Source organism: Lonchura striata, chromosome 7, assembly GCF_050655825.1.
Source record: "Lonchura striata isolate lonStrDom1 chromosome 7, ASM5065582v1, whole genome shotgun sequence".
NCBI lineage: Eukaryota > Metazoa > Chordata > Aves > Passeriformes > Estrildidae > Lonchura > Lonchura striata.
In genome coordinates, this window is record NC_140709.1 from 30,700,913 (window position 1) to 30,725,840 (window position 24,928).

Here is a 24,928-nt window from a genome sequence, read left to right on the forward strand (position 1 = left end):
GCTGGCCATGCCCTGCCAGCAGGGATGGTGAGACACCCTCAAGCTGTCCTTCTAACACTTGCCAGCTGGTGACAGCTTTGCTTGAAGGAAGGAGCAAATGGTGCTGTTTTTACAATTCCACTGTTGGAAGGGCATGATCTACTCAGCAGAATGAAGTTGCTTAAAAAAATTTGCCATTTAAACAACAGTGTATGAAACTAGAGATTAATACACCTGCAGAGTTTGCAGTGAAGGCAACGCTCCATTAAAATTTTCTTTCCTCTCAGGCTGGCACAGCCTGGCTTTACCTGCTGCAGCTGTAGCACTGCTTTGGGGGGCTGCTTGGGAAGCAGTTCTTTGCTGGTCACTGCAGACATAATGGAATTGGAGTAGTTCAACACTGACACATGAACTCTGTCTCCTTGTGTTGTTTGCTTTGTACTCCTTTAGGGTCTGTCAAAGCTGGGGAGGATGAGGGAGTATTTATATATGTATATCATACTATTACCATAGTAATAACTCAAGTTGCATGTTTTGATTTGCTTACTTGTAATTAAATCTTATTTTTAACAGCTACCTGCCTTGGAGAAAGACCTGATAGCACTGAAATCTCCTTCAAAAGAAAAAATTGCAGATTTATTGAACTCTTACCACATGAAGGTAATCTGAAATTACTGAAATCAAGCAAAATTGTTGAATATATGTAGACATTATCTTTTTATCCATGTTACTGATTATCTTTTTCTATGTTTGAAAATAATGAGTTTCCAAACTCACTGCACTGTCTCCATAATATTTGTGTTAGCCCATGTAACAATGGGCATGAAAATAAAAGGTTTTGCCTTTACAATCAGTGGCTGTTTTAACTCTTTTGATGTGCATTGCAGTTCTCTTTCAAAAGAAAACCTCTAGAGTCAAACTAGTATTCAATGTTACTCAGTCTATTACTCTGCTGTTTTTCAGCTTTCAAATGAGCTGTCTCTACTCTTGTTATTTCTATTTTGTACTTACTAAGTTCATAAATAAGATTAATTGGAAAAATAAATGGGATAAGCTAATTTACATCATAGTACTGATTATTTTGACAAAACAGAACGCTGTGAAATAGGAGTGATTATATGTTGCAGTATTCTGCTTTACAAGATTACACTGAATGGAAAAGGAAACTGTATTTTTAGTTATCAGAGCTGAAATGCCAGGGAACCTTTTCAGCTTCAGCTGCTGTTCCTGAAACATCTGCTTATGTCTTAAACCCCTTAATGCCAGAAGATGTGAAACATTTGACACCCTTCCTACAGAAGGCTGATGGATCTATCACACACTTTGTGTGCCTAAATAAAATTTTGTTAAATGACATAGAAAAGAGAAGGAAGAGAAATGCCCCTTTTTTTTTTGGTCATTAAAAAAGCCTAAACATAGGTCTGTATATTTTAAAGAAAATGCAAGGTTGTTTTTAAAAACAATCTCAAGATTTATCTGCACGTTTTCTAGTGTATTGCACAGAAGTGTTTTGATAGAATAATCAGAATTACTTTTGTACAAGATAATCACCCAGACAACATGCATACATAGTAGCTCAGAGCAAGCCCTGCAGTATGAGGCAACATCTTTAACATTCATAGGATAGTGCCAAGTTCATATATACTCACTGCAAAATTTTAATTCATTAAAAATTGCACTGTCTTATGAACATGAGGAGTTCAGTTTATGATAAGGTATTTCTGGAACATAAGTCACTGAAATTTTTTTATACAATTTTCAGTCTAAAATTACCAAGTAAAACCAAGTAAAATATGTACTTACTTTTAAAATAGTGCACAATTGATCAAGAAAAGGAGTTTGCTCTTCATGAACATATGGAGAAGATTAACAGGTATTCACCATTATTTTAAAATATTTTATTCTTGTGGGTAGAGAACATGAAGTTAAATCTAGTAACAGTATTTCACAGATAAGGTGAGAGAAATTGCCTCCAAGTTTAAGTAACATTTTGTCTTTAGAAAGCTTTAGCTAAAGCTCACTAAATGTTTCACTTATCACTACATTAAATACTTGGACAAACTAGTCTGATTCATAGCCTATGGCACATTAAAATGAACATTTTCTGTCAATACTGGATGAGAATTTATGAGAGTAACTGTTCCATTAAACAGGAAATGTTACCTAGCACATTTCCAGGACTCAATGGGTAAAGGCCATTTCTGTGACAGCTTGGAACTTAAGGAAAGGAGAAATAAGTGAGAGTGATAAGAAAGAGCTAAATCTCTGCAAGAAGGATGGCAGTAACTACATTTAGAGATAAAAGATGCTGACACCAAATCAGTAGAATGGAGCTGATAGCTAAAGATTTGCCATGTTACAAAATACAGCTAAGACTGATGGTAGTAATTGAAGTTTATAGATAAATACCATAGTTTGTTAGTAAAGTCGAATGAAACACTACTGAGCAACATGGAAGACATTACTAAGAAAAGCCAAATCAGCTGGTTGTGCTCTGTTTCTGATGTGTTACTGACCCTGCAAAGGTAAAACAGAGACTGAAGCAGCTTGTTAACTGATTTTTTTTCTTCTAGTCTTTTTTCAGCAAATAGTATGGAAGAAATTGTTAAAAAGTTAAAGCAAGATGGTTCTCCTTTTGCCATGAAGCAGCTAGAGGTAAAGTCTTCTATGTAATTTTTGTTAGAGATTTTAAGTCTGGTTTTATGGTTTCTTATCATAGGGCAAACTTTAGTTACCCAATAGGGCTTTGGACTGAGAGACTCAGGTTTTCACACACAGTCCTGAGGGATTCTCAGTAGTTCTACTCAGACAAGGGTAGTCCTGTAAAATCACACAGTGTGAGCACCATCATATGGTGCATAAAACTGTAATTTAGTAAAAAAACCAAACTCCCTTTTTTTCCCTCCTCCCCACAGTCAGGGGGTTGTTGGGAACAAGTATTCCCTTTATAGCTTATTATATTTTCAAGGTTTGGAATAAAACAGTGCCAGAACAGTGTTGTTGCTTTTCTTCCATTCCAGATATCTCATTTGGGTAAACAGCAAAAAAATTTATAATTACAAAATATTTTTTGATCTAATGCATTTCTGAATGTTGCATCTAGTCATGACTCAAAAAACGTGCAGCAGTGCTACACACATAATTCATACTTCAGCCTCAGAAGCAAGAAGCAACTTACATTAATTTATAAATAATATGTGTATTTTATTTTTTTTCCTTTGAAGTATCTTTGTTCAGGTGCTTTGTAAAAGTTTTGTTTGGAGCTAGTGAAATATTCCAACTGGATAGAACTGAAGCGTTCCTCCAACAAAAGGGTTGTTTTACTTTAGTTACAGCTCACAGAAGAAATCCTCCTTTCATAGTAAAATAAAACATCCATCATCTCTGACTTTGATATGAGTAGAAGGAATTTTATAAGGTAGTATTCACATTAGGCACCAGTCACTTAAAAAAAAAAAATAATTCAAAATGTCACTGGAACTCTCAACCAGTTTTTGAGAAAGGAACTTCTAAGACTATCTTTGTGCCAATCAGTACATCTAGTACGGTGCAAGAAGTTTAGCATATGTCTTATAAAAGCAAAATTGAATAAAAGGGAAAGTTGATTTTTTTCCCCTAGTATTCCAAGTTTCATTGAATAAAACAGTCAAAGGGTTGGTGCCAGAATAAAAATACTATCTGTTCATATTTTATTGATTAGGTACAGTGGTTGTTGAAAACAACAAAGAATTATTTGTTCTTTTGCCTTATTGTTTATTATAGTATATTTGTTTAACATTTTTAATTCAGAACTTAAAACTAAGTAACCTATTGATGACTAAATTAGGTCATCTACTTCAAAGTTATGATTTTGTGTTACTGGTTTTTTTAAATTCCTGAACAACAACAAAAAAGGCTATTTTGTTTCTTCTTCCGTTCTCTTATGTCTTTAATAGGACTTTTATAACAACTTTTTTCTTTCATGTGATTCATAAATGAATGTCCTTGGAGTTGATCAGAGTTTTAGAACAATTGTCTGTTCTGTTCAAGAGATAAGACTGTGTTAGCATGACTTGCTTCAGTCCATGCAGAAATTCATGGGAAAATCACCATGAAACAAATCACACATTTTCTATCAGATGCAAGACTTTAGTGTGAACAAATACTTCAATTTCAGAGGAGTTTCTTACAGCAGATATGCTGTGCTAAGCAGTAGGATTAGACAAGGTTGTGAAACCAAGGTTTCATGTTAGTGTCCAGGAACAACAGCAAATCCACCTGATAAATATCCTATCAGCTGATTTGGTAACAGCAATGTCTATGCTTATTCTCCTTGTTTGTTCCTGTATTTATTATACATATAAGTAAGCTCATGGAATAAGCCCTAACTGAAATTTTAATACAAATATCCGAATTTGGAGGGACCTTGTACCTTGGATAAACAAGGCTAATAAAATGGAACTCCTAGTTCTGCAATAATCCAAGTATGCCATGCTATCCCAAGTACCCTGGTCTCTTTGACCTAAAGTACTCCTGCTTTTTACTTTCAAAACATGCCTGCTTGGCAGGCTGTCACATATCTGATACTGAAATATTGTGTGAAGAAGAATATAAAGTTGTTAAAATCCTACTTGAGAATAACTTCATGATTTATACCACATTTTGAACCCAGCTACAAACAGGTAGAAAGCTAGAATACTAACACTTTGAACTCAGTAGTTTTCAAACCTTTAAACTTTGTAGTGCTACTTTGCTTTCAGAATTTACATGAGCCAAAAAGCTTTAATCTGAGGGGTAGGTGTACTATTTCTAGTGGGATGAAGTAAATGCAGAGTCTAAACCTGAAAAGCATCAGATACTTGACTTGGTTTTCACATAATGCTTTCTTAGAGGTTTTTGGCAGGACAGTGCACCTCCTGAGCACTGACACTTCATGGTTTAGAATGTTTCATTGTTACTGAATGAGTGCCAATGTTCTGTGCAGGACACTACAGACCAAAGATTACAAGACATATTGTCCATTGTCCAGATCTGCTGAGCAGCCTGGGATGCACATAATAGCTCCTGAAACTTTAATGTGTGTGCAGCAAATGGGTGAGGTAGATTGCAGGAATGAAGCTTGGTAGTGTTGAATTCAAAGAAGCATTCTGAAATTTTGTTACCAGACAGTGAGAGTGATGCCCTGTCTTTGGGCAGCTTTCCTGTGTAGTTTTGGATAGATACTCCTCATACATTGTCAGAACTCCTCCAGGACAGTTCCCTGTGGCTGAACAAATGCATTGATAGCTCAGAAAGTAAGTGATGGATGGCTTCATCTATTGGAAGGGAAGTGAGGCACTGGACCTCTGGGAGGGTTTGGGGCTTTTAAGTGAAAGAAAGTCACTATTCCCACTTTTATGCTTGTAAGGAAATCTGCTGTGTCAGTGCCACTTAATTCAGTCACCTTCTGTTAGCATTTTATTGGTGTTCAGTCTACTGCAAATTCAGCTTAGAGCTTTTGAGGTCATTGTGTCAAAATCAAGATGGTTTGAAAGATACTGGAATAGATGTCAAATACTTCTATGAAGACTTCTTTGCATTTTAGTACTCCCCAATCCAGCCTATCCTGTCTCTTTTTCAGGCTTGTTCCCTAGCACCAACCCCCTCCTCTTTGTACAGAGAATGTATTTATAGCTACACTGGTGACTCATTTTTCTGCAATTACACCTACCCATTTTCCTGCCATGTTCCTCTTCCTCCAGCTTGATTTATGTCAGTACCTCCTCCACCTTCAGCCTCATTGATATGCCAAGATAACCAGTCTAGTGCATCTAGCAGCTGCCTTAAGTGCTGTTTTCAGATCTTCCCCATTCCAGTGCTTGCTTTGACCAGAACTTGCCATGACCATTTCACCCCTGGAGCCATCTGGCTATACCATGCATAGCATTTAACCTGGTCTGAGCAAAGACTCTATTCTAAATGACAGAATGTGAAACTCAGCACATTTCCTGGAGGAAAGGTCCAGCTGAAAGATAAGGCCAGCAAGAGCATCTTAGAGGAAATAAGGGGTCCAGTTAAGAGCTGCCACCCATGTGGGACCTACAGAGTTATGTAGTTAGAGGTACAGCAGATTTCTTAATTAGCTGAAGGGCAGCTCATTGTTGGAGAGCTTGACCACAGCTGTTGGCACGTGGAGCCAGTGTTGGCTCATTCTTTGCCAGCTTCTCTCTCAAGCACAGTGGTTACATGCAAGTTACAGAACTACAGAACCAGTGCTTTGAAGGCACAATTCCAGACTCCTGCTTATAAACAATCACATGTTCTCCAGCTTAACTAGGCAAAATGGGTCACTGCTGTATCAGCTGGTGTCTGGAGGGATGAAGAGTAATTGGGAGCTAGAAAAAAATGTTGCTGCTGATGACTGGAAACCTGCCATTTCAGGCTGTGGTAAGGAGCCTAATGTCTGCAGTGACAATAATGTAAAGAGGCAAATCTTACCATCTGCTGCTTTTTAATAGTGATAAAAATGTCCTAATTATCAGGAAATGTCTATTGTACCGTGAATGATATAGATCTTCTGTTTAGGTTTACAGAGAAAGGGGGATTATGTTTAGCATAAGAAAACAATGATAAGCAACAATAAGATTTAGCTCCTTTTCCCCACAACCCCGTGAAGCTTTAAAGCTCAGTTCTTTTTCCTTAACTAGGATTTTGTCTTTCTTCCCACTTTCCCCTACTGTTTACTGGCATGCAGTTCACCAAAGGATACTCCTGAGAGCCAGATTTACAGCATTTATTCGTGTGCTTTAAAAGAATCCTGTCTGTGGCACAATATCTATATCCTGTGCTTCTGTCAAGAGAAGTAAGGCAAGACCTCCAAGCCTCTATCAGCAGAGTAATGTAGAGCTAAATTACTTCAGTATCTGTTGATCCTAGATAGGAAAGCTGGATAAATATGCTTGGTTTATTGTGATATTTTCTTCCACAGATTACTTCTTTGCATATCATTTGGTCTTTGCCAATGATCATGAAGCAACGACTTGAAGTTTGTTGTCAATCTCTCTATTGCTACCTTATTACCAAATAAAACTTAAATGCTAAGGGATACTAATTTAACCTACAATATCAGTAAATCTGAGTAATTCACACTAAATATATATATATATGATATTCAAAACCAAAGTATAATTGCTTGTAACACTTATCTTCACTTAACAAAAGATTCTCCTTGAAAATGTCTTTCAAACTACAGTAATTTCTCTGGCTAGTAGTAATTTTATCTTAAATGATGGGACCTTAGGAGTTCTAGGTTTTCCACAAGTGATGGCACACATCCCAGAGATCTTGCTGATCAAAGCTTTTGCAGGAAAGTTCATTTAATGTGACAGTTTGGTGGGAGGGAGCAGGAGGAATACGTGTCACAGAGGGAGCTCAGGGAGAAGAGAGCCATAATTTACTTCACAAAGTTTAAAATGCACAAAAGACAGACTTGAAAAAGTGTCTAAATTGAAGAAAATAAAAATAATGTTAATGTCTTCCCCAGACTATTAATAAGATGTCACCTACATCTTTAAAGCTGACTCTCAGACAGCTCAGAGAAGGAGCTTCCATGAGCTTACAGGAGGTACTCCGGATGGAATACAGACTGAGCCAAGCATGCATGGTAAGCAACAGCTGAGCCCCTTGTCCCTTTCCAGCCACAGGGGAAGAACAGTTTACTAGAGACTAAAAATTTTATGTAGCTTTCATCAAGAGCTTATAGGTTTTAGCTTTCAGTATCATCTTTGCGTGTTTGTGAGGCTGTCACTTTTTTCTCATTTCATGTTATTATATGGAATGCAAAGGACACTACATTAATGATGCTCAGATGGGAATGTAGAAGACTTCTGTTAAAGTATGAAAACATTAATATATAGTTTCCTATTTGGATTCTAGTTTTAAAACTGTTGTTCTTGAACAGGTTTTCTATTCAAATTACTTAGCCCTCAGTTCCCAGCAGCAGGGTGCAAATAGTTGTTTATCATTGCCTTTCAAGAGTGTTGTCTATGAAAAATTTATCACAGCAAGAGATTTTAGTGCTATTTGTACTAAGTGCTGAGTACTTGGATAGCATATGAGAAAGTGATCCTTCCAGTGGAACAGAGTTGCTAACTGAACAAATTCCTTACAGAGTTTGCCATGGCATCCTTATTATTAGTTTTGTCACATTTTAAAATAAAGTTTTTATGTGTCCAATTATTTGTGATGGTTAAAGTAAATACTTAAAGAAGTGAAAATTTGTCTAATTCTGATATGTTCTAATGCCTGACTAAAACTAAGATTGTGGCTCCATTTCTAGTGAAGCGTGCTTAGGGATTTAAATGTTACATTTCCCTTTTTTAAAAAACAACTGGATGTTTACAGGGTTCCAATTAACTGCAAAATGTTCCAAGTATGCAGAATACATCACAAGACTGGCCTTTCTCAAAAGAATTTCTGATACTGCACACCTTAGCCCCTTTATGTGAACCTCTTTAGAAAAAGATCTGAGGTGTTACACAGAGAGAACTAGGACTGTGGCACAGTTCCTGATCAGCTACAGGTCAACAGACTGGTGTTAAAAGATGTGGCTGCATTTAAGCAAGAAGATACACAGCTCATTAATAAGTAAAGACAAAGTAGGCCTAGAAAAGAACAGTACAAGTGGGATTTAACTGAATTTTGAGAATGTGTATTTCAAGCAGAAGTGGGATAGGGAAAGATGGGATAAATAGGATCTGTCATGTTACAGCTTTTTTTTTAATAATCTTTCAGAAAGGCCATGACTTCTACGAAGGGGTTCGAGCAGGTAAGTATTCACACCAGAAACATTCCTCAAGCTTAATAGCACACAAACTCACAATTGTGGTGCTTCTTTGGAAATCACTATAAGTGCATGCAGCAACAGCCCAAAAAAACTTCCCAGCTTTCCATAACTTATAGGACTTCTATGTGGCCAAAATTTGTTATTGTTCCAAAGCACAAGAACCATGTTGTTTCCTTTGTGCAGTCTCAGTTCCCTAATGTTATTTATCCCCCTGGTTGCACCATTTTACATTTAACACTGACAGTACTGAGGATCTGCGTGCATCACTTGTGTCCAGGTTTAGTGTTGCCACTGATCTGGTTCAGCCAGCTACCCAGTGCTTTGAGACTCAAAATCAAAAACAATTGCTCATATAGAAAACTGTTAGAGCAAAGACTTACTTTCCTCCGTGTCCAGAATATCTCTGGATGGAAGTGTCTTACTACTAAAAAACTATATATGTAAACTTAACATTAACTAATTCAGCATTTTAAGGCATTGGTGAAGAGAGGTTGTGGTAAAAGTAGAGCGATGGCTCAGCAAATGCATCTAGGGGACAGACTTCAAGCCTGTCCTTGATCCTGCTGCTGATTCACTGTGCAGTTTGTCAAACCCAAAGTCACATCTGTTAGGAGTTGTAGCAATTATTTATGTACTATTCATCACGAGATGAAATAAAGCAAAGGCATTTCTTTTTCCAAGGAGCTTACAGTACAAGGCATTTCAACTTTTGGTTGAACTTTTAATTCACACAGTTACATACTCAAGTATTATCACCTCCTCCTCATTATTTTATGTCTGTCTTTATAAAGCAGTTTAAATTCCACTTGAGGAATGGATATTAGTTGGAGTGTCTGCTATTAGTAACACTGTACTAAAGATAGCCTGGGGTGAGAAATGCAAAATTTATCCATCCAGCATAGGGAAGGTTTCTGGTTTTAATTAATTAGTCTTTAGCACTTATTAACAGACACTCCTTTGAAGAATTTACCACACATGTTGAAAAGTGGTTTTCATTAAGTTGGTAATGGGGACAAGGATATCTTAAAAATACTTTTCCTGGGATATTTTCTAAATCAGCAAATAAGCTGCTGAAATGTAGTTATTCAGGAAGTGACAAACTCTCTGAGAGTCAGAGGAACGCCAACTGAATTTCTCCTTGCAAGGCACAAGGTCATGAAACCATCTGGGACCACAGTGCAGTACAAAGGCAAATCCCTTGTCAGTATGGCCAGGAAATACACAAACTGCTTGTAAAGAGAGAGGCTGAAAGAACAGCAGTTGAGAAGCTTCTTTTTTATACAGGATGATGCAGCAAAAGTTTAACTGTATCAGAGGAAGGAAAAAAACAAATTCAAAGATCCAGATGCACTGAGGGGATTGCATATAATAATAATAATAATTTGTTCCTGAAGCACATTTCTTCTCTGCTTACTGGATGGATCCTGTTCTCAGATTTTCAGTCTTAGCATTGTTTCTCTTGTTGCAGAGGAGTGTAGAATCTGACTCAAGATCACTTTTGTAGTTTGTTCTATTTTCATAAAAATCATTATCCATCAATGTGCTGAGCATCCTTTTTAACGGGAAGGGAGATTATTAAGTACTTCACAGGACCAACCATTATGAATAAAATTGATAAAAGTGTTAAGTATTAGCTTTCTCTTTCTTAAAGCCTTATATTACGAGCATTTAAGAGCTGGCTCTTGACCTTCTCTACCACCAAAAGATGTTGAGTTACAACAATCAGATTTTAGTTTAAGAATGTTTCTCGGCAGCCGATGGCCACAGGTCAGGTTTTACTAATACCTTTCATCTGCTTCAAACCATAAATTTAAAAGGCTTTCTAGGGAGTAGTTTTAAAGCTTTTAAAACCAGCTTTGACCTGAGGTCAAAATTTCTCTTTTTTCTTTCAACCTGAAAATCTGCTGTGGCAGTCTTCCCTGTTTATGATTCTTGTGATTGGAGTGATTAAAGAAAAGCCAAAACTCTTAAAGTATAAAACACACAGATCATATTTCATCTGCATTTTCCTATAAAATGGTAAAAGTGGATTTGAAACACATTAGGTATCAATTTTTCACCTTGATTAATTGAATAATATGTCAACTAAGAAATGCATAGGTCTGGGGGGTTTCCAAGAATTGTTTTTCAAATTTTACTGCCTAAGAGAAGTGGCCATTTTTGGAGTGAGTGCTCAAACACATCCAGGCAGGATACAATCTCAGCAGCAAATCTCAGGGACAAATATCTGTTAACTCACTCTCCTAACTCTTTGTGCAGGAATGTGCACTTGAAATGGAATTGTAAAGGTCTTCTACATCTTGCTGATGCTGCAAATATGGTATTTCTGTGCAGCTTCTGCCACCTCCCCTGCAGGGCTGGCAGATGTGAGTGTACCCTGGGCACCCCAGGGCCCTGCAGGAGCCGAGATATTTTATGGCAGCAAACAGAATGTCAGGGGCTTGGAAGTACCAGACTTTTGACTGTGCTGGAGGAAGCTCAGCAAGAGAGCACTACCTGAAGTCTGGCAAAGTCTCTGCTAGTGAACAGAGGGGTTTGGGATTTTGATTTAAAAAAGTGAAACACAAGAACAAACCGTTAATACAATGTCTGTGCTCAGTTACTTTTATCATAATGAATTTCTCTTAGCCTACCTTAGAAGTCTTCAGAATTTCTGTTTTCTTAATGATTGATCTCAAGCTGGAGAGATACAAAATAGAAAGAAGCCAATGTAGAAAGGGAATATTTTCCTGATTCTACTAGAAAACAAATATTTTGACTCATACAAGATTAAAGACTCCACTGGAGAGACCATTATGAGCATTAAGTTTATCCTCCAGAGTAAAACTGGCCACAGATCCAAACAGGAAGATGAACTTGAATAGACAGCAGTACCCTGGAGTGGAGAACTGGCAGCACTTTCTGCAGCATGGCAGAGGGGAAGCTGTAGTAACATACACATGGACACTTTTTCCACTTTAATTTAAACCATCTCTAGTCAGTGTTGGCTTTTGTGAATAACAACTAGACTGTTTTGGCTAGACTGTGAACTTCAACTAAAACTGAAGAAATAAGTACTATTCCAGTGGAATAAATACAGTTGATTTGGGATAATTGCATCTTTTGATCCAAGCCAGTCAGTGGTTTCACCGTGTTCAGAAATACCCTGCTAGATCACAGCTTTTCAGTAAGTTACCCAGTTGAACAGCACAGTAAAAGCAGTCTTTTACAGGACTTTTCTTTTAAAGAATTGTCCTCATAAATTCAGTTTTCAGTGGAATTGCAGTTTCTCATATAATGGGTTACTTTTTACAATTAATCTGTTTCTAAGGAGTCCTTAGTTCCCTATTTACAAGTAAATAGGTGTAGGGCTCTGATTTGCCTTTCTCTTTGGGAGTGTAAGCTAAAACACTGTGATACCTGTGTATATTCAGCTACAGAAATATTAATTAGTGCAGTTGTCATTTGAATGGTGTGTATTTCCTAGCCATTCTCAACCACTGGTTAAAGACAGAAAAGTTAAAGAGAAGTTTTCAGGTCACTTTTTTCTACTACAAGTTGATAGGCAGACCATAATGCCTGTTTTTTTGATAAACACAATCTTTAGGTAGGTATTCTTTTCACTGAACATAACATTCTACCCCCTTATGCATTCCTTATCTTGGATATTTGTAGTTCACTCTGTAAGAACAAACTCAGAAAAGCATGACAGCTTACCCAAAAATAGCTGTTATTCTTGGAAATATCTGGTCACCTGCCTTCAGAATCACCCTCTTCTAAAGTCTTTGTTAGAAAATAGGTAAAAGCCATTCTCAGGAGAGAAATTTGAAATGTGCTTCCTCTTGCTGCTCATCCTCTCTTATATGCTGTGAGCTGTGTTGGTCAGGAGGTTTCTCCAGGCCACAGGTGCATCTCCAAATCAGTCGCTGATCTCACTCACCTGAAGGGAATGTGTGTTGTGAGGGTTGGCAATCAGTGCATCCTAGAGAGCTACAGTTCTTACAGCTGTTCTCCTTTAAATAAAAATTTCACATTTTCAGTAGCACCTCTATGAGTTTTGTAAAGCCTGAAAGGTGCTTGGAAGGATGCTCTGGAATTCCATTAAAACTCATCATTTTTACACACAAATTTAACTCTGTGTTGTTTTATTGTTTGCTAATGCAGCCATCACTGACATCCCTTCAACATTCCTGTGATGCAGGGAATGTTCTTTGAGAATTGGCATTTTCTTGTCAGTCTTTTACATGTGATTCATTCAGTGATGGTTTTTATCTTCAGTAATGTATTTTCCAGGATGCAGCATAAAGATTATACTAAGATTATACAGATTGCCACAGTTAAATCTACCCAGGCCTCAGCAGCTGTCAGTATTTACAAATAAACACCCTCGGTTCCCACAAAAATACCTGGTTTTACTCTCTCCTTGTGAGTTATTTCATTATTAATGTGATATGTTTAAATTAGTTTTAGGCACTTAGCAGCACTGAGTCATCTCCTGTACTCTCCCAAGAGTCAGATTTTGCACAGAGGTGTGAAAGCCTTGTCCAAAAGGAGCACCGTGATGTACCATTCGCAGGCTCCCATGAAGAGGCGTAAGTCAGCCAAGAGTGGCAGGTCTAACTAATCCACTCATTTCAGGTGTATTCCTTCAAATCTTGGGCTGCTTCTGAAGTGATTCACTGCTCCTTGTATCATCTGGCAACTCCCAGAGACATCTCTGGACAGGTCACAACTCAGGAACATTGATTAGAGTAGAAATATCTCTGTTACAAAAGCTGCCTTCTCCAGAGCACATGGATTTGTCTCCCCCATGGAATCACTGTAGTGATCTGTCTTGATGCAATCTTAAGTCATTTAATTAGAGGAACTTTATGAGTAACTTTGGTGTTTCTCTGTTCCACCTGGCAGTGCTGATTGACAAAGACCAGTCCCCCAAATGGAAGCCAGCTGCTCTAGAAGAAGTCAGCGATGAATTTGTGGACAATTGTTTTAAACCACTGGGAAATGATGATCTCAAGCTGTAAAGATCAAACCTACTGACATCTGCTTAGTTCTATGATAAATTAACTGCAGTGTGATGAATTTGGACAAGACTTTTTTAACTAGCCTGAGATTTACAAGTTTTGTTGGGGTTTTTTTTTTGGTTTTTTTTTTCATTCAGGAACATTCTCTGTAATGAGAAAATAATTGCATCTCTGATTAATAATGGGAAAAATCACTTTAAGGCAAATTGTTATTTTTACTGCTTTACACAGTGATTAACATTTAATTTTTTGCATCAACTCTTAGTTTAGGAGGAGCCCTTGGGGAAAATAGTTTAAGGGGTGACCTAATATGCAAGAAGTCAAGAGACCTTTTGTGTTATTGGCTTTGTTGCTGATCTGGTAAATTGGGATTGTGCCACAGATTCTTCTGTGTACAATGAAAATAAAGTATGGTTAAACCTTGAATGCAGTCAGTACTGCCAAGGAAAATGCAAGACAGAATTCACGGTGTTAAATATCCTTTTAAATAAAAGCTCAGACTTTGATACATTATTAGTCTGAGAACAAGGAATTGTTCTATTGATTAAACGTTTGACATTTTTCAGCCTTGCAGTGTGATGTAAACATTGTTTCAAATGTGATAATGTTGCCAGAGCCTGGAGCACACTTCTCTTTGCTTGCATAGCCCATTTTTAAAAATGTCATTATGTCTGATTCAACTGCATAATCAGTATTTCACGATTTCAGAAAATTGCTGGTTTTTCTTGGCCTTACAGTGGTGAAGAAACAAAGTGCCTCAAACCTTGCTGTGAACACCAAGCAGCACATTTCCAGTGCACCAAGGTGGTGGGGCTCTGATGCTGATAACACATGAAGTTACACAACATAACCAGAACCCCTTGATACAAGTATCTGTGGGAGGGAAATTATTTTTTCTATTGTATATGCAACAGACAGCTATTAATCTTTCTTCAACATTACGCCTTCTTTTTTATGCTTCATCAGATCACACAGCAGTGTTTCTTTCTGCTTACTTCTACACTTACAGGCAGGTCACAAGTACAAATTTTGGCTTCTCTGAAGATCAAAGGAAGAAAACTTCTGTTCAAATGCCATAGTCAGTAACCAGCACTGGGGAAACAAAAAGTCAGAGCAGCAGCAGAACCATTACAGAGTTTTCAACGTTGGGCAGTTTTTATGACCATCAGCAATAGTCTGCAATGGCTTAAGGCTCCTCCCTTTCTAGGAGCTGTTACCTGGAAACAAAGTCCAGGAAATTCAGCCATCAAGGTGAACTACGAAGAATGACTTTCTAAAAATCAGAGGTGAGCAAATGGATAGCTAAGTTAAGAAAAAAATGCCACCTTGCTTTGGCACTAGAGTCTTGTAAGATAAAATTGTTAACATTTCAGCTGCGAGTTCATGTTACTGTGGACATACCTATTATGGGACTGTTTAGTTCCAAAAGTAATTGAGATTTCATTAAAACCGCTAGGGTAATTCTGAAAGTGTCACATGACTTTCTACTTCAGGCTGGTCCCATAAGAAGTGCAAACCTCCCCCTGTATTAATTAAATTTTTTGTATGTCTTATGTTCATAAACAATTGCTATTTTTAATTTATTTTTTAAAGATTGGTTATCTTAATAATTCCATTATGTTTGTATAAAAGGAGCAGCCTTCAGCCAACTATATTAAATGAAAAACACAGTCATTCCCAGGGAGTAGGAATCATGCCTCCTCTGATTGTACACCATCTTAGGAAGAACATACTTTTGAATTAATAAACTTTGACTTTCATGTTCAGTTGCTTCCAGAATTTATGTGAACAGGAATTATCCCAAGCTCAACGTAACAAGATCCTGTCCAAGCTGTGTAATCTTGTGTTTTTTTCAAATAAAAGGCATACAAGCAGATGTTAAGTTGAATTTTATTTGGTCCACAAGAAAATATTTTCCACAAAAAAATATTGTAAAAATATATTGTAGTGTGTTTTATTTGGGAATATTGATGTGCCTTAGTCCAGAGATGTCAACTTTACAAAGTTGTGCTGCAGTTAATGTATTTTGAACCATTATTAGAATATCAAGTCAGTCACATTATATCCACTCAGATTAATCTTGTTTCCTGGAGAAAATATAAAGCAAATGTATTTTTAACTCCTAAACAGAAGTAAACAGTTTTGCAGAGTATGCCAGTCCCAAACTGGAGTGCCTTTATTACACAAAATCAAGTCAAATAATCAATAACTTAGCTGGAAACCCACTGTCAGTAGCTCTAAAACTCTAGCACAGCTTAGCATAAATGTATTTAGGTGAAGAAGTCTTTATTTTTACTATGTATTAGTATTGAGCCTGTTAAATGCACACCAGAGCTCTGGAGAGAGATCTCCCTCCATCTCTTACCAGACCGTAGCACTGAATAGATTTATTTTCTGTTAAGGGTAAGTGCATTATTTATAAGGACAGCATCCTGTAAAAGAGATGATTTTCCTGGTGAGAAGCCGTCTCCCTGTTGTTTGCTTTCCATTTGCTGCATGCCTTCCCTGAAGTGCCAGTGTCATGGAAAGCATCCCAGAGCAGCTGGAATTGCCCCTGGGGCCGCTCTGAAGCTGCTGGAATCTCCAGGCACCAGTGAGGGCTGAGGTTGGAGGCTGCAGGCGAGGGACAGGCTGGGCCACCAAGAGCTGGTGCTGAGTCACCCCGGGGCAGCTCTGGGGGCAGGCAGGGCAGCCACCCCACACAGCAGCTCCTCCAAGGGGAGCCGTCCTTGGGGCATGGGCAGGGTGACTGGGCGACCTCCTCTGGGGAAATTCCCAGTGCTGATCACACGCGATGCTGTGCTGGAACCTCAGGCTGCTTTATAACTCTGCCTGCTGTTGGACCGTGCAGTGGCAGCCTGCCAGCAGGGAACTGCTTTCAAAAGTGCATCTGATATTCTTAAAGAGTGTCAGATGCTAAGGCTACATCCAGGGGAAGGATTTGAGACGTGGAAACAGGAAGCACTGCAGCACCTCACTGCCTGTGGCCACCACCAGGGTGCCTTGTACAAGGGCCAGGGCAGATCTACCTAGAGGTGCTCTGACAGCGAGTCCAGTTTTCTACCTGCTCCTCACCTGCCTGGCCAACAATGGCTATGGAGCTTTGGTTTTTTATTTTTAATTACTGTGGTTAGCAGTGTTCACATTCTCGAGCCCACACTCATGTTAGAAAGGTTGGCCCTTTTTTTTAAATAAAGCTTTATTTTAGCAAGAGTAAGATTAGGAATCTTTTTTAATACTGTGCTTAATCAATATCCAGTTGATATGTACTGACTTGGATCAGTGATTTGGCTTTGCTTTCTAACTCACACTAATACATGGAGATTTTTAGAGCAAACAGAGTATGAGCAAATGTTTTATATGCTGTAGAACTTGAAGGAACGTCACTTAGCAGGAGAATTTAAGTGAACCATAAAACCTTAGTCCCACTTTGCAAACAGCTTTGAAGAGAACTACGTAACTTCAAAGAGGACGACATTACAGCATAAGCTGATTTTGTTCCTTTTTCCAGCAAAAGCTTGAGAAGAGCCTTAATAGCAGGTCACTGGGAATCCAGTCTGGTCACTGGGATTTAATGGCAGCCTTGTGCTGTGTCACAGAGAAGCATTTTTCACCTTTCATTCCTGATAAAACCACTTCCCCATATAGGGGAATTTCAAATACCTACATTTGTGTCACAACATTTGCAAAACAGCTCAGTTCATGGACTGTCTACAGCATTTGACGTGGTCATCTTTCTGCTTGCTTCCCATTGCTTGAAAAATCCTGCTTTGGATCATTTACTAGAACTATGTGTACCTTTTAAAAATAGTAACAGCTTTAGTTGGTATGGAAAGCATTTCTCTGTAATATTAAAACAAAATGGAAAGCATTTTGATCTAGGAAAAAGAACTATGTCTTTTAAACCGGGCATCACAGAGAAAGGAACAAACAGGTAGTAAAAGCCAAGCTGTTAGAAGGCCTTCACTTTGTATAAACCTCAGCAACATTGTACCTTTGGGATGAATGAAAATAATCCATGTGTGTCCTGATCTGTCAGACGCCAGCTGTGAATGCAGCGGGTCAGGCTGCGAGTCCTGGGCAAGCAGGGAGCGATGTGTGGATGCACTGGGGGAGAAATGCAGCCCTTGAGCTTTGGGTCTAAGGCTTAGTCTCTAACTCTGCATTCAGGGCACTGCTCAGTGCTGGGGCTCCTGTGGCTCCTGCTGGCATTGCCATGAACAGGTTTTCCAGTGGGGAAGCAGCAGCCTGCAGAAGCTGAAGGAAGACGTCCTGCCTGTCCCAAGGGTGGTACTTCAGAGAGGAATTGCAGTGTAATGTAACCACAGCTCCCATGAAACAAGTTGCCCTAAAGCACTGTCGCACCTTTGAAGGCTCTTTTCACTAGCTACCATCAGTAGTTTTTGCACATCTCTCTGGTAAAACAACAAAACCAAATCCTCCCAAACCGGCACCCTAACACAAAAAATCCCCAAACAAAATCAAAAAACCAAACAGCTTTGGTCTGAACGCAGTGACCAGATGTCATTAACCTATCTTACTGCAGGCTTTTAGAGAAAAGCTTTCATGCATTTACAGAAGCATCTGTTACTGATAATGCACTGCTTATCAACACTGGCATGTTTCTCCCTGGTTCACTTCAATGGAAGGTGAATAGCATCATCATCGAAATGGCTCCCTGAATACTACTGGGGTTTACAAAGTGCCTCCTATCACCTTCATTTTGTGATCTTACAGATTCAGTTAGGTCACAGAATCAAAAGTAAAATTTACGATGGCAGTAACCTTTGCTACATGCAGACCTTGATTTCATTTTAGCGAAACACAGACAAATTCACCAAGCACAGAGAGTTCATCCCACCTACAGACAGACCACTGATCTTTTATGCAGAACAGAGAAATGATCCACGTTTTGTCCTCTGTGGCAGTGCTTGTAGAGGTGCAGGGCAGCCACAGTCTTCTCATCCTCCTTTTAACGCTAATTTCTGGTCACATCCAACACATACAAAGACAGAGCAAACTCAATGCACGGCTGACAACGAATGACACTCGACGAACAGGTTCTACTGCGATCCAATCAGTTTGTTAGCACTCTACGCTAAAGGGCAACTTTTCTCAGGCTCTCCCTGCAGACCCCTCCCCACAGTGATGCTCAGAGGGCAGCTGGGGGTGCTTCCTCTGCACTGGCACACGCACAGAGCGCTGAGGCGGGCAGGCCCCGGAGAGCTCAGGGCACGTCGCTCTCGATGAAGGGGATGTCGCTGTACTTGCTCTCGGTCACCGCCCACTGCTTGACCGCCTGCTCCAGGATCTCGCGCGACAGCCGCTGCGCGTAGTCCAGCACGATGGTGCTCGAGGGTTCCTTCTCCTCCTGCACCGCCAGCAGCGACGACTTCTCCCCAGCGCGCCCCTCGCCGCCTCCCCCGAGCCTCTCATCCTGGACAGCGTTGGAACCTTGGAAGGCAGCCTTGGATTTGATGCATCCCATGGTACATTGGAAAATGCAGCTGCAAAATTCAGTTCAACAGCATGTTTTGATAACCTGGAAGTTCCCTTGTTCGATGCAGTGTCGCTGATTCTTGCCAGTGGCTCCAGTTATTTTCAAAGAACAGAACATCTCCTTTTGTGCTTCTTCCAAGGAAATCTGTCAAAACAGTGTTTCATATAAAGGCAATAAATACAATACCATTCCTAGTGAGTTCAAAGGAAACGTAAATTCACTACAGGCGCTTGTAGAAGCGGCTTAAGTAAATCTCTGCCCAGTCTGCGTAAAATGTTTTTATCAATAACATCCATCTACTACAAGTAGGCAAAGTTTGACCTGAATTCACGCTGCCTTTGAATGCAATTCCCAGTATAGGATGTGGGGCATCTAGGAATGTAAAAGTGTTATAAAAAAAATAAAGTCTATTTCTTCCAAGCTGACAATGCGTTATGCTTCTCCTGGAACTGCAAACAAATGCTGTTTAGCTCCAGGGACTGCTGCTGCTGGAAATAAACACCAAAACCACCCCAGAAGCACCACACAACCACCATAGCCAGAGTCCCGTGTCATGGCTGTCACACGCCCTCTGGGCACAGTGACATTAATCCCCAGTGTCATTCTGCTGTTGCTGAAGGAGGCTGGAGCAGGGCAGCCACCAGAAGGTATTCACAAGGAACAAGAGCTGGTTTTGTTTTTTCCCTGGAGAGGGTAGGGAAAGCAGCAGCAGCCTGCTGTGATCAAGGCAGTTCCAACAGAACCAGAGCACCATTCTCACTAGAGCAGGACGACTCTACATCTAGAGAAGAGAAAGTGACCAAGGAAACAGCTGGCAGAGTCCTTTTCAAATCCTCAAGACACAGAATTGGTGAACTCCAAATGCTGGCATTTGTGGTTTTGTTTACTGGCCTACAAAGCTGTTTCTGGGGCTACTTTCTCTCAGGCAAAGCAGACTCTCACGCTATGCCTGACTTTGCTTGGCATGCACTTACCCACTTATCAGAGTTAACAGACTGCCAGCCAAAATAAAGACTGCACAGCACAGAAACCAACTGTTCCCTACAGCTTCACCCAATGACGCTGTACTAAGGTCAGCCAAAGTTAAAGATTTTTTTGTAAATAGCCTTTGAAAACACAATCATGGCAAAGATGTTAAGCCTTATTTATTTCCTTTATATACTGGAGGAAATAGGGGCTCCAATCCAGTAACCTGATCAGAGGCAAATATTTGCAGAGGAAATCAATCCCATTTGCAGGTAAATGGTGCTTCACAGGTAGGACAGGACTTCCCCAGTCTAGCAGCTGACTCAGGAGAACCAGATTCCCGGGACAAGCTCCTCTCCTCTCCTTGCTGCTTCATAAAAAACATTGCTACCTGTCTGTAGGGCTGAAGTCCAGCACAGAAGGAGTGGCTGGTGCTCCTGACAGGAAGTCAGTCCTAAAGAGCTCCAGAAACCACAAAGTCCATGCAAACATTGTCACACCTTTAGCTTTGTAGCAGGACATTTCAGCACTGTAGAGGAACGTTTGCAAACCACCTCACTGAAGTTCAGCAAGTCTCCTTTGTGCACACTGACCTGTGCAGCACGTGCCCAGTGCTTTGGGACAGGCACTGTGGTTCACAGGCCTGTAACACAAACCCTACTGCCAAGGGCTGACCTCTACTTGCAGTTTTACCCAACACAGAGGAGAGCCAAGCTATCAGATTTTTTATTCCAATAACTTATCAGTAAATGTGTAAAGACTGGATGGATAACTTGTCATCAGATGAGTAAACAGCAGGATTCCCTCCACTGCACAAAAAACTATTTATCTCTATGAAGGTTCCTACCCATGTCTATCCATCACATACACTGATCAAACTTAACATGCCTCCAGACCAGAGGCCAAGGAGAAGCCTGAAAGCAATTCAGATAGCTGAATAATTCAAACCTTTAATAGTAATATCTTGTGCATGTCTAATTTAAATATTTACCATCAATAAAACATTAATACTAATCACTTCCGCTTGCTCTTCTGGACAAATATGTAGATCCAAGTACATGATAAAGAATCACTAACAGCAGGTACCACCCAGCACTGCTGATGCCTGAAAGCTGCAGTCGTGATCCAGCCAAGGTAGTACACAGCTGCAGTGTATTTTTATCAGAGTTTATCCCCACCACTTTCCTTAAAATAGACTATTCAGATTTGGATTTTTTTATCCAAGTCTGGAGCTGTAGTTTTCCCTTTTTTTCAGCTTTTTAATGGAGGTCTGTTAAATAGAAGCTATCTTTAGTTAGGATTTTATCATTGCTTTAATGTTTCCCTCGTGCAGCTGAAGATTTCTGTTATGGGACACCAGCATGTGAGTTAGTGTCTAATGGAAAAGACAAAATGTGAGTAGAGAGAAGATAAACTTCTAAAGCAGGTAGGGAAAAATGGTCAGCACCTTCTTCTGCAGAACTCACTGCCTCTGCCTCTTCATCTGGGCCAAGTCAAACGTTCCTGGGACTGCCCTACACAGGGCACAGGGCAGCTCTAAAGCTTGCAGACACACAATACAATTCAACTGTTCCAAAGCAGTTGAGCTTCAAAGCCAAGTTATGGACCCTAGTTTAAATTCTTACCTGTTGCTCATGTCATTCTTCACAGAGCTCTGTAGTTTCCAAGGCACTGCAGTGAGTGTTACAGTTTGCCCGGTCTACTGGAGTTAATAATTGCTGGCACGGAAATTACTGCAAATGAAGCTGCCCTCAACCTTCTGGCTGCTTCCTTGTTTTGCCTACAGCCCTTGCCTGCACACACATGGTGAAATGCTGTCTGAATCCTCTCTGCCTAGCTCATCTCCAGAGTGTTAAGTTCTGACAGGGATTTTAACATCTCTACCTTTCCTTGCAATGCTTATACCCTGAGAGGGAAAAAACCCAACAAATTAAACCAGCTCATTTTATTCCCATGCCTGTAACTGCACAAGGCAAAGCTGTGTGACAGGAGCCAGTTTCTGTCAGTGCCCAGGCTCTGCTCTGTGGCCAGTTGTGCCTCAGACATCACTGCATCGATGGTTTGGGGCTCAGGCCAAGAGCTCTGCAGCGCAGTTCCTCACGTGACAAAGCTGCTGGGCTTAGCTGGAGCCAGAGGTCAGCCAGCTCTGCCTGCTCTGCTCACTCTCAACCAGGAGCTAAACAGCACCATCAGAAACCAGAACTCATCTTCTCTTTTCAGAGACAGATTTTACAGTAGGTGAAATGCTGATTTATTCATCTGAAAAATATAAGCTACTAGTGGTGCTCAATTTTACTGGATGCACAGTCAAAATGTTTTTAAATGCTTCGTTTAACTTCAGCACAACACTGTGTATGACTTTAATGAAAGGCTTGAAAACAATAAATTCCATATTGAAATTGGAAGTTCCCAAGGATAAGTTCAGATGTTTTTTCACCTATTACTTTATTTACTGTGGTAATAGTAGGAGTGAGAAAATACTGAGGGGGTGGTAGCTGAACTCAGCGGGTACACAAGGGCTAAGCATTCTCTTTGCCAGCCTGGCAAAGTGTTTCCTGCCAAGGTAAGTTCATTTCTAACTACTGAAGGAAAAAACAATGCTGAAAGGATGCCTGCAATTTGCTATTAGACAATATAAAATAGAAGAAAAAAACATTCATCACATAGCTGCCATTTTAAAAAATAAACAGGATTTTTAAAGCATTAATGAATAAAAAGAATTGCAAAAAGGTAAGACATCAAAAAATAAGGGTTTCACTGCCCTCTGCAATATACCATCATATGATGAAAACAGCAGAAAAGCAAGCATTTTGCTGTTATGCAACATCTGTAGCCATCATAACCAGGTAAGTTCCTGCTACCATTTACATGTTTGCCAGCCGTGAGAACCTCAGGAAAAAACCTTGAAGTTCAATATTACACTATAAGAAACTGCTTTCTGCAAGACTTTATGTTACAGCAGTCACTGGATTAAAAATAAGTCATAATTTTCAAAATAGCTTCAAAACGTGCAGCTTTGCCCAGCTGAAGGCAGCAAGTAATTCCTGCTGTGACAGAGGCAAACTTTTTGGTTCAAATATGAGTACTCCTCCAGCAGGGAGGCTTTCAGTTTTCCTCTGGGTATGCACAAGAGAAGCTCAAAGTGCCACTTACCAGAACCACGTCTGCTTCTAACAGGTTGTCCCCTCGTCCCCAGGAGAGCACAGCCAGCTTCACGTCTGGGACTCTGCAAAGGGAACCCAGGAACAGAGCTTAGCACTCTCCAGGATGTCAGAGGTGCACATTATTCACCACCAAGGTAATAAATCTGTAGTGCTGGCCTTGCACAAGCCTGCCTGCCTGCCTTTTCTCCCACACAGAACTTGACTTTGACAAAGGTAAAAGGATGATACAGCACTTAATAAATTAGATTGAATGACAGGCTGCAACAATTTATACACAGCACCTAACGCTGGGCTCAGGGCAGGGCCACTGCTTGGGCAAGTGGTTCCTGACCATCTGCAGGATGCCAACCTCCTCCCACAGCAAGTCCAGATAAAGAGGACTTCAGCAAGGATATGGGAAGGGTAATGTGTCCCATCTGTTGCCTAACCTCAAAAGTTCTCTCTTGTTTTCCCTTTTCCCTCTCAAAGCTTCTACTGAGCCCTGGACCTGGATTATCCAAGGACACAGGGAGAACAGTCAGACAATCCCAGTGCTGCCATTATCATGGAAACAATAAACTCTGGAACAAAGGTATCCAAGCTGGAGTTTGGGCAGGTGACCCTACCAGCAGCACTTAGGCATCCAGACCTCTGAACTGCACCCGATCACTTAAAATATTCACACACTCCATGTAATAGCAGAGAGGGAACCCAGAATATCCTCTCTCCCTAACCAGGCAGGCTGCAATTCAGGAGCACTCGTGGCACTGGCCTTTGGCTCCTCTGCAGCTGTGAGCAGAGCAGCAGCACATAAATGGCAGCAGGATGAATCATTCCCTGAGTGCACAGCATCCCCTCCATCGCTGCAGGACTCAGAGCTCCCTGTGCAAAGCAGCCCCAGGCAGGGGCTCCCAGAGCAGCCCAACCCACCAGGCTTTCAGTTCTGTCTCTCCTTAACACCCTGCAAATCCTATAGAGGAGATGCACTGCATAATATTCATTATAACAACTCATCCTAATCATAGGAAAATGAAGTTTTAAACAGCTACAGTTACTTTAAGACAAGCACAATACCAAAGATTCTGCTGCCTCAGGCAATCACTGATACCCAACTATCCCAAAACAACTCAGGACATGAAAAGCAAAAATGGAGCTCTCATTCCTCTCAGAGCCATCCCCTCCCTCTCCTGTCGCTTAGTGCCAACAAGAGATAAGAGCTGCAGATTGGAAAAGGCTGGATGCAGCAACTGCAAACAACTGCTGTGCAGGATTAGCATGGAAGTGAAAGTCTCCTGCTAATCTGTCTCAAGGAACGTCCTGGAATTTCAAAGGCTTGGGTTTTTCCCCACCATGGCCAGAACTGATAAAGCTTTTCCAGCCTTCTAAGCCAGTTTGTAACTGAATGAGGGAATTACACATTTGCCTTCCCAAATCAGACAGACCTCTAGTTTACTTTAAAAGGTTTCTCAATAAAAGCACAGCTGATCACAGAATCATAAATTTGGTTTGGTTGGAAAAGGCCTTTCAGATCAAG

General features: G+C 40.2%; 2 protein-coding genes across 15 annotated transcripts in view; one reads left to right on the plus strand and one right to left on the minus strand.

The window, feature by feature from the left end:
- HIBCH (3-hydroxyisobutyryl-CoA hydrolase) overlaps positions 1 to 15,661 on the plus strand; it is a 38,684-nt gene extending 23,023 nt beyond the window's left edge. For 4 of the 5 annotated variants that reach the window (XM_085585305.1, XM_085585308.1, XM_021531413.3 and 1 more), the window contains 6 exons: positions 553 to 639; positions 1,794 to 1,852; positions 2,553 to 2,634; positions 7,481 to 7,600; positions 8,731 to 8,764; positions 13,670 to 15,661. In XM_085585305.1, the coding sequence (XP_085441431.1) occupies positions 553 to 639; positions 1,794 to 1,852; positions 2,553 to 2,634; positions 7,481 to 7,600; positions 8,731 to 8,764; positions 13,670 to 13,785 (498 nt within the window). In that variant the 3' untranslated portion in view covers positions 13,786 to 15,661. Of the gene's footprint in view, positions 1 to 552; positions 640 to 1,793; positions 1,853 to 2,552; positions 2,635 to 7,480; positions 7,601 to 8,730; positions 8,765 to 13,399 lie in introns of all 5 variants that reach the window. The other variant, XM_085585307.1, reaches the window with a different exon arrangement.
- Positions 15,658 to 24,928, minus strand: part of AKAP19 (A-kinase anchoring protein 19) — a 74,954-nt gene continuing 65,683 nt past the window's right edge. For 6 of the 10 annotated variants that reach the window (XM_021531391.3, XM_085585311.1, XM_085585310.1 and 3 more), the window contains 2 exons: positions 23,405 to 23,477; positions 15,658 to 19,429 (listed from right to left, as the gene is read on the minus strand). In XM_021531391.3, coding sequence (XP_021387066.1) covers positions 19,013 to 19,273 — 261 coding nt within the window. In that variant the 5' untranslated portion in view covers positions 19,274 to 19,429; positions 23,405 to 23,477 and the 3' untranslated portion in view covers positions 15,658 to 19,012. The remainder of the gene's footprint in view (positions 19,430 to 23,404; positions 23,478 to 24,928) is intronic. The other 4 variants (XR_014956780.1, XR_014956779.1, XR_014956777.1 and 1 more) reach the window with 1 other exon arrangement.